A 17,048-nucleotide genomic window follows, 5' to 3' on the forward strand; every position below is an offset into this window, starting at 1 on the left:
TATGAAAATTACATTGTGAGGTGGCATGCAACTCATGGGAAAATACATGCATGGTCATGCACCCCTTGGCTATCGGAACATACGAAGGTCCACTTTGGTAGTAAGGTTCTTTCAAAGGCTTTCTATAGGGAGAAGTTGTTCCTAGAAGCCGAGTAAAACCGAGAGACTAAAAAGAGACTTCTTTGTCTGTTTCCCATCATTCTCTCTTTTATTAAAATAGGAGTTGTGTTTCAATCAAATAGGGTGCTCTCGAGAGTCTCTTCCTACAAATAACGAAGGAGCTTTTTTTTAGACAATCTTCCTACAAATAACGAAGGAGCTATATATTTTTTTTTGAGATAAACGAGAGCCAGAAAGTGGAGCTGAGTTGGTGATACAAGTGTCCTGCCAAAGGGCCGAAGTTAGTTGGGGTCCTGGGGACAACCGTACCCAGAACACTGCTTTGGTGACACTAGCAGAGAGAGAGAGAGAGAGAGGGGGGGGGGGGGGGGGGGGGGGGGGGAGAGGTGTTCGGTCAGCATGATTGGCGACACTAGTGGCCAGGAGAAGTATGGTGGTACTTTGTCAGAGCCAGTAGACAAGAACCCCAAGTGTCTCTATTTCCCCGTTCCTTCGATAAAATGTGTCATGTGGGACATCATATCAGAATTTATGTTTGGCTAGTGGTACGCACAAAAGTATAAATAGAATTATAGGCATGCATGAGTGCTGATGATCATAATTGGTTGTTATATATATACTCTTCTTTGCATATAATATAGCAACCAGCAGTGCACAATTTAGGGTGGCCGTTCGAGTGCGATAGCGTTTGGCTCGATGCAGTGGTGGTCTGGTGAACCGTACGCACGTAGCGTCGTCGCGCGCGATGACGATGCGGTGACTTGAACATGTCAACTAACTAATACTCCAACTCGGACGACACCCGGAGGAGCTCGTCCAAGTAATCGGTGCCGAGGTCCTCCAGCTCCACGACGCCGTAGCGCGTGTGGCTCTGGCCGCGCGCCGTCGCATGCTGCTGCTGCGGCGGCACCGCCGCCACGGTGGTGTACGAAGGCACGGCGACGGGCAGCCCAGAGCATTGTCGCGGCTGCTTCATCGTGTCTTTGCCGTCGCCGTCGGTCGTCGCCACGGCGGAGAGCTTGCGCCTGCGCGTGCGCTTGGAGTGCCGGCGCTTCAGCGCGAGGACGGGGGAGCCGGCGCCGGCGAGCGCGAGCGCGCCCAGCGACTCCACCACGCGCTCCACGGGGAAGTTGAGCACGGCGGCGGCGCCGCGCGCGGCCAGGGCGGCCTGGTCGTAGGCCAGCGCGGCGGCCTCGGGGGTGTCGAAGGTGCCGAGCCACACGCGGGCGCCCTTGCGCGTCGAGTCGCGGATCTCGGCCGCGAACTTGCCCCACGGCCGCTTCCGCACCCCGATGAAGGCCGCCGTCGTCAGCGCCCGCTTCTCGTCGCCTCCTCCCGCCAAGGCGGCGTTGGCGGCGGCGTCTTTCGCCGCGTGCCGCCTGTGCTGCTCCCGCGTGCTCGGCGGTGGTGACGCCGTTGTCGTCGCCTCGGAGGAGGACGAGGGCGAGGGCGAGGGCGAGGAGGAGAGCCAGCCGGAGCAGCAGCGGTCGTCGGCGGTGGCAACGTCGTCGTCGTCCATGCCGAGGAGAATTGCGTCGAGCTGCTGTAGTAGCGTGTCGTCGTGGTCGTGGAGCGGGATCCACGCGGGTGGTGCGGCGGCAGGGTCGCAGTTGCAGGCAGAGGCGGCGGGAGTAGGATCGCCCTGTTCCATTTCAACAGAACAGACTGTAGTTGTGAGCAGTGGCGGAGGTACAAGAAGGATTTATAGCCTTCCTTTCCTTCCCAGTCCCAGTGCTGCTCCCTGGTCTCGTGGAGTATGTGTCCGGGTTTGACTTGTCGCCGGCTGCAGTGGATTTCCTGCGTGGGGCCCACCACAACCTTGCTTCCACCAGAGGTCAGCACAACGGCAGCGCTCACGTGACAGTAAAAAGTCAGTGAATGCTGACGTAGGGCGGCTGGATACGACAAGCCGCCTAGCGTCACCAGCGCTGCTGCCACGGTTCGCCTCCCTGCTGCTATAGGACTGTCCGGCAATAAAATATCTGAAAGGAGATAATCCTCTGCATTAATGAAATTTTAGTCTCGCTTTCACCTTTCCTCTAGTGACTAGCTGCCTCTTGTATCCGGGTCACTGATTGCTCTCGACTATCTCCACGCCCCTTTCTCGTCACCGTCTCCAAAAGACTTTTAGGCGAGACTACTTTACACTGACCTGCACATTGATATGCTATTAACTTTATGACATCTGATTGATCGCTGATTTTTTTCAACACATCTGAGTGACATCTGTGCTAAACGAAAGAATGGACAATTTTCTGTTCAATACCATATTTGTCATCATAAGTATCCTAATCCTTTCTATATCACTAGAATGCAAATTCTTACTCTTTCATACCATCGTCAATGACATAGAAAGCATTAGAAGATGTAATTTATTAGAGTGACATAGTGTTGGCTTCGATTCGGGGCCAAACACTTGGGATTATGCCGCCTGGTGGTGCTCTCTATGGTGGCACGGACGGTCTGCGACCCTGCTGCAAGAGCGGATCTCCTCTGTTCGCTGCCTGAACGGTCCGTGATCTAGGTTGGACGGTCCGCATGTACATAGGGTCAAAGAACCCTAAAACTCACCCCCCCCCGGGAGAGACCCCATCAGTGAGGAGAGTTCCAGGGGTGTTGGGATCGACATGCCACGAGGGATGTCCTTAGACGACGTAGAGGGGATGAAGATTTGGGGTTGGTGGAAAAGCTAAGCTAGGTCTAAATTATGCCCACTCCTAATGTGATGAAGAACAAAAGAAATAAAGTAGATTGTTTGATTCGTTCGATTGGTGATGCACGCAATCAGCAATACCCCTTCATATATATAGGAGGAGGTTTGGACCCATTTCTAAGCGGTCTCCAACAGTATTCGCGTATTTAGTTGGATAAACACGCACGGAAAAAGGGCATGTCTCGCCTAATATATTCCTATTGCGAACCGTCCGCGCTAACTTGTGGACCATCCGGGGCGCGGACCGTCTAGCCTTCCCAGGTGCCACATATAGTGCTCAACACATGCCCCTATCTTTTGGGGAAGCTAAGCGAACCAAAGGCACCTAGTATAGGCTGTTATCAACTCGATGTGAGAACATCGGTTCTCTAAGCATCTTGCCAAACGCTAGGATGATATAGCTTCAAAAAACAACCATTTAAAGCCTTAGGTAACTCATCACCCTGTAAAGTCTGTAGTGTGTATGCATTACCAAAGATTACCTGTGTCACTCTATAAGGCCCTTCCGAGCTTGGTGACCATTTGTAAAACTTCCTGTCCCTACTCCTCATTAGCATGGCTATCTTCCAAACTAGATCTCTAACTTGAAATGACTTAGCATTTACCTTCTTGTTGTAGGCCATGGCAACCATGATCTTGTCTTTCTCGACCTCTCTTAGAGCCATCAGCCTCTTGTCGATCACCTCATCAATATTGTCCATCATCAGATCATGATAATCACCGATAAATAAGTCATTGTGTAGCGAACCTGATAGCATTTAGGCTTACCTCCATAGGCAAAACAACTTCCTACCCACAAACAAGCTCAAAAGGAGATACTTTAGTAGCACGATGTTTAGATATTCTATGAGCCCATAAAGCCTCAGACAAAACCTTGTGCCAATTCCTAGGATGACGATGAACTATGTTCTTTTAAATAAGGCTATTACTTGACTCGGCCTGACCATAATATGGAGACGAATTGAGAAACTTAATCTTATATGATTCAACAAACTCACATACATCCTTTGACATGAAAGAAGTCCCTCGTATGTAGTCAAAGTCTGAGGAATGTTGAATATATGAATAATGTGCTCAGTTAAAAATTCAATTACTTCTTTGTGTGTCATATTTTTCAGAGTAACGACTTCAGTCCATTTGGTGAAATAAGTTGTGGCAACTAGCACAAATCGATGCACTTTCGATGACGAAGCATGAATCTCTCCTATAAAGTCCAACCATCCCTTGAAGGGCCAAGGTTTAATGATAGGATGAAGTTCGACGATAGGAACTAATTGTAGATCACAGAACTTCTAACACACCTGACATCCCTTGTAGTACTTGAAAGCTCTCTTGTGGGTTTTGGTGGTTTGGATGACAACCCAATTAAAGGACTAACAAGTGTGCTAAGTGTTGAACAGGTGCTTAATGCAAAGCTAACAGGGTTCAACACAAGTGAACAAGTGTGATGGTCCAAAGACTGGATTATCTATAGATAATGGACATCACAAGTAAGATGGACATTGCTTAAGTGAGACTTGGTGTGCGTAACTCAGAGACAACCGATCAAGCCAAGGATGGAGGCAAGAAGAGCTTCGAGGTATCGAGTGCACGGGAGAAGGTCAAGGAGACCAGGAACCCAAAGCCAGGGGTGAAGAAGAAGACTTGCAAAGTCAAGGTTGATCGAGTTAAGAAGACTTATGGTGCATCAAGGATCACTACATAAGGCTCAAGATCAAGCTCGAGAAGTGAACGGGGGTTGGGGCTCAGATATGTCAATCTAGATCAAGTCAAGTTGACTTGATGGTTTAGAGTCCAACATCGACCTCAAACAAGCCAAATTGGGTAAAACGATGAAAAAGGTTAAGTATGTAAGGTTTGAGTGTTCAACCATTTTGCATACACCTCTTACTACAAGTTTGGTGCTTTGGTTTGCTCTCTAACTCTTTCTGTAGAGAAAGTACCATTCTGAGCTCTGCTGGAGGAGAAACAGAAAAGCTAGGAGAAGAACAAGAAAGATGTAAGTTTCTAGGACTAAATCAATTGGATTATACTCTAAATGTGTTTGTTTAAGTCTCAGGAAAATCCTCCCAAAAGTTGAAGTCAAACGGAGAAAGAACGGAGGAAAAAGCACTTAGTGTGCTGTTGGCTGGTGCACAGGACAGTGAATAGTAGCTGTCCGGTGCACAGGACAGTGAATAGTAACTCTGTCCGGTGCACAGGACAGTGAATAGTAACTGTGTCCGGTGCACAGGACAGTGAATAGTCGCAGCGTCCGGTGCACAGGACAATGAATAGTCGCAGCGTCCGGTGCACAGGACAGTGAATAGTAGCTGTGTCCGGTGCACAGGACAGTGAATAGTGACCTGTCCGGTGCACAGGACAGTGAATAGTAACCTGTCCGGTGCACCAACGGCTAGCTGTTTCAGAGAAGGAAACTGTCAATCAGATCCGTTACTGTTCACTGTCCGGTGCGCCACCGGACAGTCCGGTGCACCCGCAACCAGGGAAGGCTGGGAGCTTCCAAATGAAGCTCTAACGGCTCCTAGGCCATTTGGGGCTATAAAAGGGACCCCTAGGCGCCTCAAACAATAACACAAGTGCAGCCAACAATTGTATACATCACTCGGATCGATTCTCTCTCTCCCTCTTGTGTAAATCTCTCTAGTTTGTGTGAAGGCAAAGTTATAAGCCTTTAGAGAGTGGAGAGGTGCTGCAAAGAGCTAGAGCAAAGTCTTGAGCGCATTGTTACTCTGCCGGAGTGCTGTCAAGAAGATTGTAAGCAGCCGCGGCTTTGTTGTAACCCAACTCAACATAGTGGAAGGCTCTATCTGTCATACTGACAGATCTGAGCAAACGGAGGAAGGAGTTGAAATAGACTCCAAGCCCAGGTGTGGCTAACTCCAACGAGGACTAGGCAAGCATTTCAGGCTTGGCCGAACCTCGGGATAAATCCCTGTGTCTGTGTGCTCTGCTCTGTGCTGTGTGCTGTTTCTCTGTCTTATTTGTTGTTTATACTTGCACTTCAATATTTATATGTGGTATAAGCTGTCTTTGAAGTGCAGGGTATTTTAAGACAGGAACTTCAATTCTGTTGCAACCTACTCGAAGGGTCCTTCATTCCACTGCAATCCAGTCTTCGAGTAGAGTAAGAATTTCCAGTTATAAAGTGATTAATTATTATTCGCCTATTCACCCCCCTCTAGGCGACATCCAGATCCTGTTCCAAGGCATAGGGAACTTTCAATTAGTATCAGAGCTAGGCCTCTCCAGTGTGGGCTTAGCCGTCCGGAGATGACGATGTCGTCACAAGAGGTAACTCTAGAACTTCTTTTAGGCGATGGTTCTAATTATAAATCTTGGTCTGTCTCTATTTATAATGCTTTCATGCATATTGATCCTGATTTGAGACAGATCTTTAGTAGAAGTATTTTTCCCTCTAATATTAGTAAAAACCCTTCTAATACTGAACTAAGATGTCTATCTCTTAATCACCATGCTTGCAACATCTTAGTTGACTCTCTTTCTAGAGGTGCTTATTTTGCCATCATGAGTAGTGATAGTGATTTATTTGTTGATGCTCATGATCTATGGACTAGAATTAAAATAAAATATTCTGAGTCCAATTGTACTACTTCTACTCCCTATGTTGCTTGTGGTACTAACCTTTCAAAGGGAGAGGAAAAACGATGGCAACCAAACGATGAATCCACCTCACCGACAGGTTTGTCTTCCACTAGTTATAAATGTCTTATTGCTAACAATGATAGTGGAGACGAAAGCAATGATGAGGAGGAATATGAGGATGATAGCGAGGATGAGTCTTCATCACCACAAGGTACATTTTCCTGTATTGCTTCCACTAATAATAATGACATGGAAAATGAGACCGGTGATGTGGAAGAAGAGGAGATTCGCCGGTTCTACACCAATCTCAACAAAGAAGACAAAGTGCTCTTGGTTAAGTTGTTGAGTAGGAACAAGGAACAAGGCGAGACGCTTCTCAGGCTAGAGGAGACTCTCATCAAAACCAACGACAGCCTGGAGAAGATGACCAAAGAACATGAGGAGCTAAAGTGCTCTCATGATAATTTGGTCCAACGGTATGAATCTATTTTATTTGAGCAAAGAAATAATCATGATGTATTATCTGATGTTGCTCAACTTAAAACTGAGAATTCTATGCTTAAGAGTCAAGTAGAAATGATAAACTTAGAAAAACTTGCTCTAAGTGAAAAATATGATATGCTATCTTATTCTCATAATGAATTAGTTGATGACCATATCATGCTTAATGTTGCTCATGAAGTTGTAATTTCAAACTTAAATTCATGTGAACCTCATTCTTGCACATGTGCACATTTAGATAATATATCACCATGTGCTAACCCCTGTTGCTCAAAAGAAAGCAAATTTTTGAATGAGCATCAAGCTGCAGGATCAAAAGAAAGGAACAAGAAAGCAAAGCAACTAAGGAGAAGACGCATTGCTCAACCTCCTCAAGATATCCACGGACGCGTGGTGAAGAAGCTTGAGACGGGAGAAACCGCAGCAAGTGTTAAACTCCATAAGAAGGATGTTCCTAAAGCAATAAATGAAGAAATCAACATGAACAAGGAAAAAGGTAAAAATTCAATTAGTCATGTTGTTTGCACTGATCATCTCTCTATGTCATCCAAGAGCAAAAAGGGAAGAGGAAAAAGGAGGTGCTTCAAGTGCAAGGAATTAGGTCACTTCATTGCGTCTTGTCCACACAAAGACAAGGATGAAGGAATGAGGAGATGCTTTGGATGCAACGATAAGGACCATATGATCACTTCATGTCCGCTCATGAAGAATCAAAGACGTGCACCCTCCAAGATGACCCTCACTAAGCAAAAAGACAAACAACAAGTGTCAAGTCAGGTTGAGCGACGCTTCTGCTACATGTGTGGTGAGCATGGTCATCTACCTAAGGTATGTAAGAAGGGTAAGGTTCCTAAACAAGTAAATTTATCTCAATCTTATTCGCTTAGGAGACCCAAATCATACACTTATGCTAGATCAGTAATGAGATCACCTAGAACTAGCACAACTGCTATTTGGGTACCAAAGGCCCTTTTAGATGAACGTTATGGACCTATCTCGAGATGGGTACCAAACCGTGCCAACTAGACCATGCAGGTGCCTCGAGATGGACTGGAGACCCTGGGAGAGCTTAAGATGGTTAATTCAAACTCTATGCTTAAGCTATCAATTTTAATGTCTATTTATTGACCCAAGGTTGAATTATTGTGCAATACTAATCCCATGTTCATCTCGAGTTAAATAAGTTGTAGATGTCCTTGATCATTATTGGTGAATCAAGCGAAGGACTTTGATGAGAATCTGCAACTTGCTCTCCAAAGGACGGTACCCGTGTATCTTAAGTGCATTATTTCTAATCAGCATTGCTTTTAAGTTGGATTGTCGTGCTATACCTATCCTTGGAGTAGTTATGCTTTTGAGATTGCTTGTGTTGAATATCTTTCAATTAATGATCCATGATTTTCAAGATCATAATCATGCTTGCTTAATCGTAACTGTGTGCTTTATAGGGAATATCTCTTGAATCATTCAATGGGTAGCTTTTCATTTGATATATCCACCATGATTAACTCTCTTAGTGTATGTGGATAAACATGTATCTTTTTGTAAGTCATGCTATGTGTTTTTTTTAATGATTAACCTATGTGCAAGCATGATAGTTTTGTTTAGTCCATTTTCACATGATTACTTTGTCTTGGTACTCTGTGTATACCAAAACAAGAAATCCATGTTGTGACTCTAATGCACCCTCTCGAGCTATGAGGTGCATGAGCAAAAGGAGCCCTAAATTGGTGACAACAGGTGCTCTCACTACACACTACCTAAAAGAATGAATCTCATGGCATTCAGGTAAAAGGCAAAGGTATGGAGAATGGAACTATGCAATTTCATTGAATATCTTGAAGTTCCGTTGATTGTGATCATAGCTATGTTCTTGCCTTTCAATTGGTAGTATCTTGGCTTAGGTGCTTTATGCTTTAAAATGTTGTTTCCTTTGGTGTACCTAAGAAAATACTTCTTAATCATGGTGTGCTTAGACATTGTGCTTTATATGTATGATCTTGTCGTTTTTCAATTGGTATATGTGTTGCAATGATCATCATGTGTGAAGCGTGCCTTGGTGTTTTTAAATGTTATATATCATGAGGCATGCATTGTTTCCACTAGTCATAAGTTGTATTATCTCATCTATTCAATTGGTATCTTTTTGTGATGTAATTGATATATTATGCCTAGACCAAGGTATGTTTCCCCTTTACTTCTGAGGATGCTAGAATGTGCAAGGTGCAAGTCATTCAAATACTTGATGCACAACTTTAGGGGGAGCACACATAACTTGTGTCTTTTGAGACTAACTGTTTTTTGAGTGATCCTATATAGTCTCAAGGTGGAAAAGGGAAGATGAGCAAGAAATGGAGCGATCAGGACTTGGGTACCTCCACAAGTCGAGTAATTGGTATCTAAAGTTGTGAGTAATTACGTATTTAAAGGTTGCTCGTGCTCTATAATAGTTGGTGATACTAGATGCTTATCTTTAAATATCATGGAGCTATGACAGTGATGATTTTTCAATTGGTAGCCTTGGTAGTGTGCTTCAATTGGTATCTTTTGGTAATCACTAGAATAGAAGCTTCATCTTGTGCCACAATACTATAACTTGTTCTAAGTTTTGTATCTTAGCAACAAGAAAAGGTCAGGATAAAGGATCAGACATAAGTGTAAAGGAGCTCCCTAGAGATAAAACTTTCAAGATGGAAATCTTGAATTGATGACAAAAGGAACTCCGCCTACTTAGATGGAAAGTACACCATAACATGGTAAAGGTACAAAAGGAGGTATTGACCTTTTTGCGTATTTGTACCTTAATTTTTCTCCAATGCTTGTGTTGCATATGTTTAATGTGTAAGGGGGAGTAATGTTAGAGTGTTGCATTTTCCCTGCTTAATACCCTGCTGTCCCTTGACATCATCCTATGTTCTTGCTTGAATATGGTTTTGGTGTTTGATGTCAAAGGGGGAGAATTTGTGCATTAAAGCTTACCTCGACCTGAGAGGAAAGCTTATCTTAAGGGTGAAGATTAATTTTTTGTGTGCTAAAGGACTCAAAGGGGTTTCCTTGAGTTCCTTTGATCTTAAAGAAAAATGTGTTAGTTTGTTGATAATACTTATCATATGCTTCTTGTTGTATTATATGGTGATAATGCAAAATTAGTGCTTCCATTGATATGAATCAATTGGTATCTACTGTGTTTATCCTGTGATAGATATTCATGTGGTTCTGGCGCTTTAAATCGGTATCTTAATGGTGAATAGTGGTAGGTTGATATTCCTATGGTATATTTATTTAATTGGTGTTTAACTCTGATTCTGTGCATTTGTGTGTTATATGCATCACGGTTTGATTCTTCACACAATGCATCCCACAGGTGCTAAGGTGTAGCAATGCTTCGAATTAGCCTAAGTATGTGCATTTTGGCATTTAAGGCCAAAGTTAAGATTTTAATGTAAGCACATATTTAGGGGGAGCATTCTATAAACTTAGAATTCAAAAATTTGTGCTTTAAATCTTATTGTTGTGTAAGCTTTAATTGTGTTGCCATCAATCACCAAAAAGGGGGAGATTGAAAGCTCTCTTGTGGGTTTTGGTGGTTTGGATGACAACCCAATTAAAGGACTAACAAGTGTGCTAAGTGTTGAACAGGTGCTTAATGCAAAGCTAACAGGGTTCAACACAAGTGAACAAGTGTGATGGTCCAAAGACTGGATTATCTATAGATAATGGACATCACAAGTAAGATGGACATTGCTTAAGTGAGACTTGGTGTGCGTAACTCAGAGACAACCGATCAAGCCAAGGATGGAGGCAAGAAGAGCTTCGAGGTATCGAGTGCACGGGAGAAGGTCAAGGAGACCAGGAACCCAAAGCCAGGGGTGAAGAAGAAGACTTGCAAAGTCAAGGTTGATCGAGTTAAGAAGACTTATGGTGCATCAAGGATCACTACATAAGGCTCAAGATCAAGCTCGAGAAGTGAACGGGGGTTGGGGCTCAGATATGTCAATCTAGATCAAGTCAAGTTGACTTGATGGTTTAGAGTCCAACATCGACCTCAAACAAGCCAAATTGGGTAAAACGATGAAAAAGGTTAAGTATGTAAGGTTTGAGTGTTCAACCATTTTGCATACACCTCTTACTACAAGTTTGGTGCTTTGGTTTGCTCTCTAACTCTTTCTGTAGAGAAAGTACCATTCTGAGCTCTGCTGGAGGAGAAACAGAAAAGCTAGGAGAAGAACAAGAAAGATGTAAGTTTCTAGGACTAAATCAATTGGATTATACTCTAAATGTGTTTGTTTAAGTCTCAGGAAAATCCTCCCAAAAGTTGAAGTCAAACGGAGAAAGAACGGAGGAAAAAGCACTTAGTGTGCTGTTGGCTGGTGCACAGGACAGTGAATAGTAGCTGTCCGGTGCACAGGACAGTGAATAGTAACTCTGTCCGGTGCACAGGACAGTGAATAGTAACTGTGTCCGGTGCACAGGACAGTGAATAGTCGCAGCGTCCGGTGCACAGGACAATGAATAGTCGCAGCGTCCGGTGCACAGGACAGTGAATAGTAGCTGTGTCCGGTGCACAGGACAGTGAATAGTGACCTGTCCGGTGCACAGGACAGTGAATAGTAACCTGTCCGGTGCACCAACGGCTAGCTGTTTCAGAGAAGGAAACTGTCAATCAGATCCGTTACTGTTCACTGTCCGGTGCGCCACCGGACAGTCCGGTGCACCCGCAACCAGGGAAGGCTGGGAGCTTCCAAATGAAGCTCTAACGGCTCCTAGGCCATTTGGGGCTATAAAAGGGACCCCTAGGCGCCTCAAACAATAACACAAGTGCAGCCAACAATTGTATACATCACTCGGATCGATTCTCTCTCTCCCTCTTGTGTAAATCTCTCTAGTTTGTGTGAAGGCAAAGTTATAAGCCTTTAGAGAGTGGAGAGGTGCTGCAAAGAGCTAGAGCAAAGTCTTGAGCGCATTGTTACTCTGCCGGAGTGCTGTCAAGAAGATTGTAAGCAGCCGCGGCTTTGTTGTAACCCAACTCAACATAGTGGAAGGCTCTATCTGTCATACTGACAGATCTGAGCAAACGGAGGAAGGAGTTGAAATAGACTCCAAGCCCAGGTGTGGCTAACTCCAACGAGGACTAGGCAAGCATTTCAGGCTTGGCCGAACCTCGGGATAAATCCCTGTGTCTGTGTGCTCTGCTCTGTGCTGTGTGCTGTTTCTCTGTCTTATTTGTTGTTTATACTTGCACTTCAATATTTATATGTGGTATAAGCTGTCTTTGAAGTGCAGGGTATTTTAAGACATGAACTTCAATTCTGTTGCAACCTACTCGAAGGGTCCTTCATTCCACTGCAATCCAGTCTTCGAGTAGAGTAAGAATTTCCAGTTATAAAGTGATTAATTATTATTCGCCTATTCACCCCCCCTCTAGGCGACATCCAGATCCTGTTCCAAGGCATAGGGAACTTTCAGTACTTAAAATAATCAGCTATCATATCAGACCAATAGAAGCAATCTCTCCTCAAAAGTCACTTCATCTTTGGAGCTGATTGATGAGTACCACAAATTACTTCATGTACTTCGGCCATAGCTAATGTAGCATCATCAGGACCCAAGCACTTAAGAAAGACATCTCTAGGAGTTCGATGATAAAGTTCATCATTAATTAGAACATACTTGAAAGCTACCCACCGAATGTTCCTATCTGTCCTAATACTTGGTTTCCCGATTTTGTTCCAATGGCTATGGGAGGCATTGTGTCACACCAAGTTTTGGAAGGCAAACCGAATGTAAACCATGTACGTGCCAGGATCAAAAAATCACGTACACAGCGATTACATAGTTGGACATTGTCGGTACCCTAAATTAGGGGTACCCTCTCCTACAGCATGAAGACACCGCACCCATGCGACGTCTCCTAGCCACACGGAGGACCTCGCCTGACCCCACCGGATGGGCAGGCCAAAGGGCGCCATGTGGCAGGGAAAGACACCACACCCCAGTAAGTCGGACCCCCACAGAAGGACACCGAACCCCTACCTGGCGCGCCAAATGTCAGAGAGGAGATCTCCCCGGCCAGGTGGCAGATTGCACCCGCCCTAAATCCTAAAGAGAGGAGGGGCCTAAGCGTTTTGCTTGCTACGCTCCGGCGGCCCGAAGCACTCTAAACCCTCGCGTGCTCTCGTGTGTTGATCCACCAGTCTCGTAGCAAGCAAAACGCTTAGGCCCCTCCTCTCTTTAGGATTTAGGGCAGGTGCAATCCGCCACCCGACCGGGGAGATTTCCTCTCCGATAGACATCATCACACATTGCTCAAAATAAATAGCGGAAATAGTAGTTTATTACATCAAGATGTCCAAGACATCCACAGAGTCATTAACTTAAGTCTTAAACATAATCAAAGTGCGGAATACGAAACGTAGACAATAAGGCCTTCACAGGCAGCTGACTGGGGGTTGCCACTAAACACAACTAGAACTCATCGTAGTCCTGAAACTCCTCAAAGTCCTCCATGTTGCCTTCATCTCCTCCTGAGCACTGATTGTAATGGGGACAACCTAGGGTTGGGCGGGTTTAAAGCAACAGTGAGTACACATCAACGTACTCAGCAAATGTCTCGTTTGGTTAAGGTGAACTAGATGTATGTGGGGTTAAGGTTAAGACAGTTGCTTTTAGTAGATCAGGTATTTATTACTAGTAGAAAAGCCAAGTTTTAGTAATAAACCCAAGTTATTACCCAGGAGTACTCCCTCCAAGACGAAATACCAGAAACCAAAGTTATAATCATCACCATTTACCATCATTATAAAAGTATCCAAAGTTACTCTAATCAAAGAGGATCCCAAGGCTGCTCTTAATTGTGAGCACGACTGATGTACCAGTTTCGAACACTCTGCAGAGGACGCACACTTTACCCACGAGTCGTGATCCCTTTCCCGCCTGGGTTTGCAAGACCCGATCTCCACTACCAAGGTGAATGGCGAGGGATACACTATGTAGCCTTTACAAAGATTCCCCTGATGTGCAGTTGCTCGTTAGGTTCTGCCAGTCGTACAAACACAGTACGAAACCAAATCGAATGAACCTCGACACTCACCCTTAGCAGAGCAAGCACTATGCCCTAGCCCCCATTGACGACCCTCCAGCAAAGCCAACTACACTCCCAAGTTCATCTAATTAATCAGCTAAGGGTTTCCCATTCCACCCTCATGGTTGTACTGTTATCCCGGGTGGTCTCTCAACGAACAGGTCCTTATGGAGAGGTACTCAGGAAACAGCCTAAGTTTCCTAAAGTATCACAAGTTCATCATCATAATCAAGATAACATCATCGTATCATAAATATTCTCATCATGTTCGTTGATTTAAAATAAAGCAATAGCATGAAGCTAACCGTAATAACCTAAAAGGTAATCAAGGACAAGGTAAATACAAAGTTAATCAATCCATAGGTTCCAATTAAGTAATGCGGGACAATGAATTATAAGTAAGTAGGACATAATGGGTCAGACGACACTTGCCTTCACCAGGTTGCTGCTCAGGGAAGTCTCCGGCAACACACTCAGGAACCACGAACTGCTCGTTGTCTACGCAAAGCAATCATTCATTCAACACATTTGGAAAATGACAAAGAAAAAGTACACCAAACATATACAATCAAGTGAACACAAGTTCAAAAGAAAAGTATAAACGCAAGAGTGAAATCTATGTTCAAAGGTGGACAATTACACTTAGGGTTTTGTGGTTCTCTCAGTACTGCCTACCTCGGGGATCACATAACTTAACTTCATTTATATTAATGAATTATTAAAATTATACCATGGATGGGTTCATACATTACATGAGATTACTTTCACAAAGTTGACCATCTAACTATCCGTTAGGGTTTTTCCTTTTATTTTCATATTAATAAATAACCCATCACTTTAAATCAACCTATAGTCTAGAAATAAAATTAGGACATGCAGACAGTGAAAGATTATAATTTAAACAGGTAGAGAATAATGTTATGAACATTTTGCAACTTGAACCACCTAATTTAGAGTTCATATTCAAAAGATATGAAATAAACAAGTTTTGATATTCAAAATACAAATTTAGGCCTATTTCTATGATAAAAATAAAAGGTCAGGGGCTTCTCTGCAAAATCCTAGGGGTCTGCGCGCAAAACACAGGGACGGCGGGTTGATTCCCAAAAAGCCGAGGGGGGCTTTTAACAAGTTTTCCAAACGAACGGGTATCAGATGATCTTGACCGCCCAGGGAAGTTGCCGGAGACAGGGCAGGAGTGGTCTCCGGGAGTCTAGGGTCGCTGGGGATGGCTGGAACTGGTGACGAGCGTCTGACGAACTCACTGGCAGTTCTCCGGCCGCGAGAACGGGACCAGAGCCGAGAGAATGGTGGAGGGGGAATCGGGCGTGCTAAGGCTTGGACTAGCTCCAGCGAGGTAAGGGAAACGCTACGGACCAAAGCAGGGGTGAGGCTAATTTGGTCGGTCGCTGCGTGGGCGCATCGAACTAGCGCGGCCGAGCTCCAGTGAGCGCGAATTGGCCAAAGCAGGACAAAAATAAGGGAAACTGAGCACGGGAGCGAGTTCCTCACCTCGGGACGATGCTCGGGAAGGCCTGATGCGGCTCCGAGTGGCTTGGACGGTTGGCACGGCAGGCGTGGATCTCCGGCGAGCTTTGGCGTCGGCGGCAGAGCACACGAGAGAGTGGGCGTGGGTGAAATGAGATAGGGGAGAGAGAGCGGGCGCGAGCGGTGCTCAAAAGGGAGGTAGGGCGTGTGGGCAGGCGACGTGGTCGGAGTTCTCGACGTGCGTGCGCGCTGGTCCACGGCGGTTTGCGGGGAAGGTGGAGCTGACAGAGAGGCCCCATGGCACAGCAAGAGAGAGTGAGGGCGCGGAGAGAACGGTTCGCAACGTTGATGGGCAGGGTCCGCGGGACAAAGGGAGAGGGCGGGCGCGCAGGCGAAGGATACCGGCGCCGATAGACCGGCCCCACCGGGCAGAGGGAAAGAGAGAGTGAGAGCGCGCAGGAGCAGGCTGACGCTGATAGGCGGGGAGAGGGAGGCAAGTGCGCACGCGGGGGCTTAATTAGGCTTGTTTGGGCCGGCTCGGGATGGCCTAGCGTGGCTCTGGGTGGCTTGGACGGCTGGCATGGCGGGTGCGGATCTTCGACGGGCTCTGGCTGCGGCCGCAGAGCATGAGAGAGTGGGTGTGGGTGGAATGAGGTAGGGGAGAGAGAGCGGGTGTGGGCGGGGCTCAAAAAGGAGTTGGGGCGCGTGGGAGCCTTCTTGGCGTGCGTGCGCGTGTGGGTCAACGGCGGTTGCGGGGAAGATTGAGCTGACAGAGCTGGCCCATGGCGCAGAGAGAGAGAGAGCGGGAGAGTGCGGGGTGAACGATTCGCGACGCTGATGTGCGGGGCCCGTAGGACAAAGAGAGTGGGGCGAGCGCACGATGGGAGTTGGCGCCGATAGGTCAGCCCCACCAAACAGAGGGAGAGAGGGAGGGAGAGCGCCCGGACGCGGCTGGCGCTGACAGGTGGGACCCACCTGTCAGGGGGAGCGGGTGCGCTCGCGTGGTGGCTGGGCCAAGCTGGGCTGTTTGGGCCGAATTGGGTTTCCCATTTTCCTGGATTTCTAAATGCCCTTTTTTCTCTATGGAATTCAATTCAAATTCAAGCACAATTCAAATTCAAATAATTCAAACATGTGCATCAAACAAAAAGAATAATCTAGGTTCACCATGTTGCAAACATTCACATATACCTTAGGTTTTGATATTCTCAAGAAAATCATACATCACCCGCATAATTAACTCAAAATCCTATTAATAAAGAGAATAGAAAAGAAACACTATAGAAGTGAGAAAAGAAGTAACACATGAATTTGCTAGGTATTTAGAGAAGAAAATTTATACCTCCAAATTTAGCGTGTTACACATTGGGGCTATAAAAGGACCCCATAGGCACCCATATTAAAGTGCTCAAGTCTCCTAAATGCAACAACAAATTGTAGACACATTGTGAATCATTTATGTCTTCCTCTCTTGTGTATTTTTCTCTAGTTTGTGTGTTGGCGCAGTTATAAGCCATGAGAGAGTAGAGGAGTGCTGCT

The 17,048-nt window shown here is 45.5% G+C and overlaps 1 protein-coding gene across 1 annotated transcript; it reads right to left on the reverse strand.

Annotated features, from left to right (window-relative positions):
* Positions 1-728: 728 nt before the first annotated feature.
* On the reverse strand, positions 729-2,267 carry LOC103652853 (ethylene-responsive transcription factor ERF094). Its single transcript, XM_008679833.3, has one exon. It carries the CDS (start codon positions 1,769-1,771, stop codon positions 899-901), a length of 873 nt encoding a protein of 290 aa, XP_008678055.1. The 5' UTR covers positions 1,772-2,267; the 3' UTR covers positions 729-898.
* Between the last annotated feature and the right edge of the window lie 14,781 nt (positions 2,268-17,048).

This window comes from Zea mays, chromosome 4 (assembly GCF_902167145.1).
Source record: "Zea mays cultivar B73 chromosome 4, Zm-B73-REFERENCE-NAM-5.0, whole genome shotgun sequence".
In the NCBI taxonomy this organism is placed as follows: Eukaryota; Viridiplantae; Streptophyta; class Magnoliopsida; order Poales; family Poaceae; genus Zea; species Zea mays.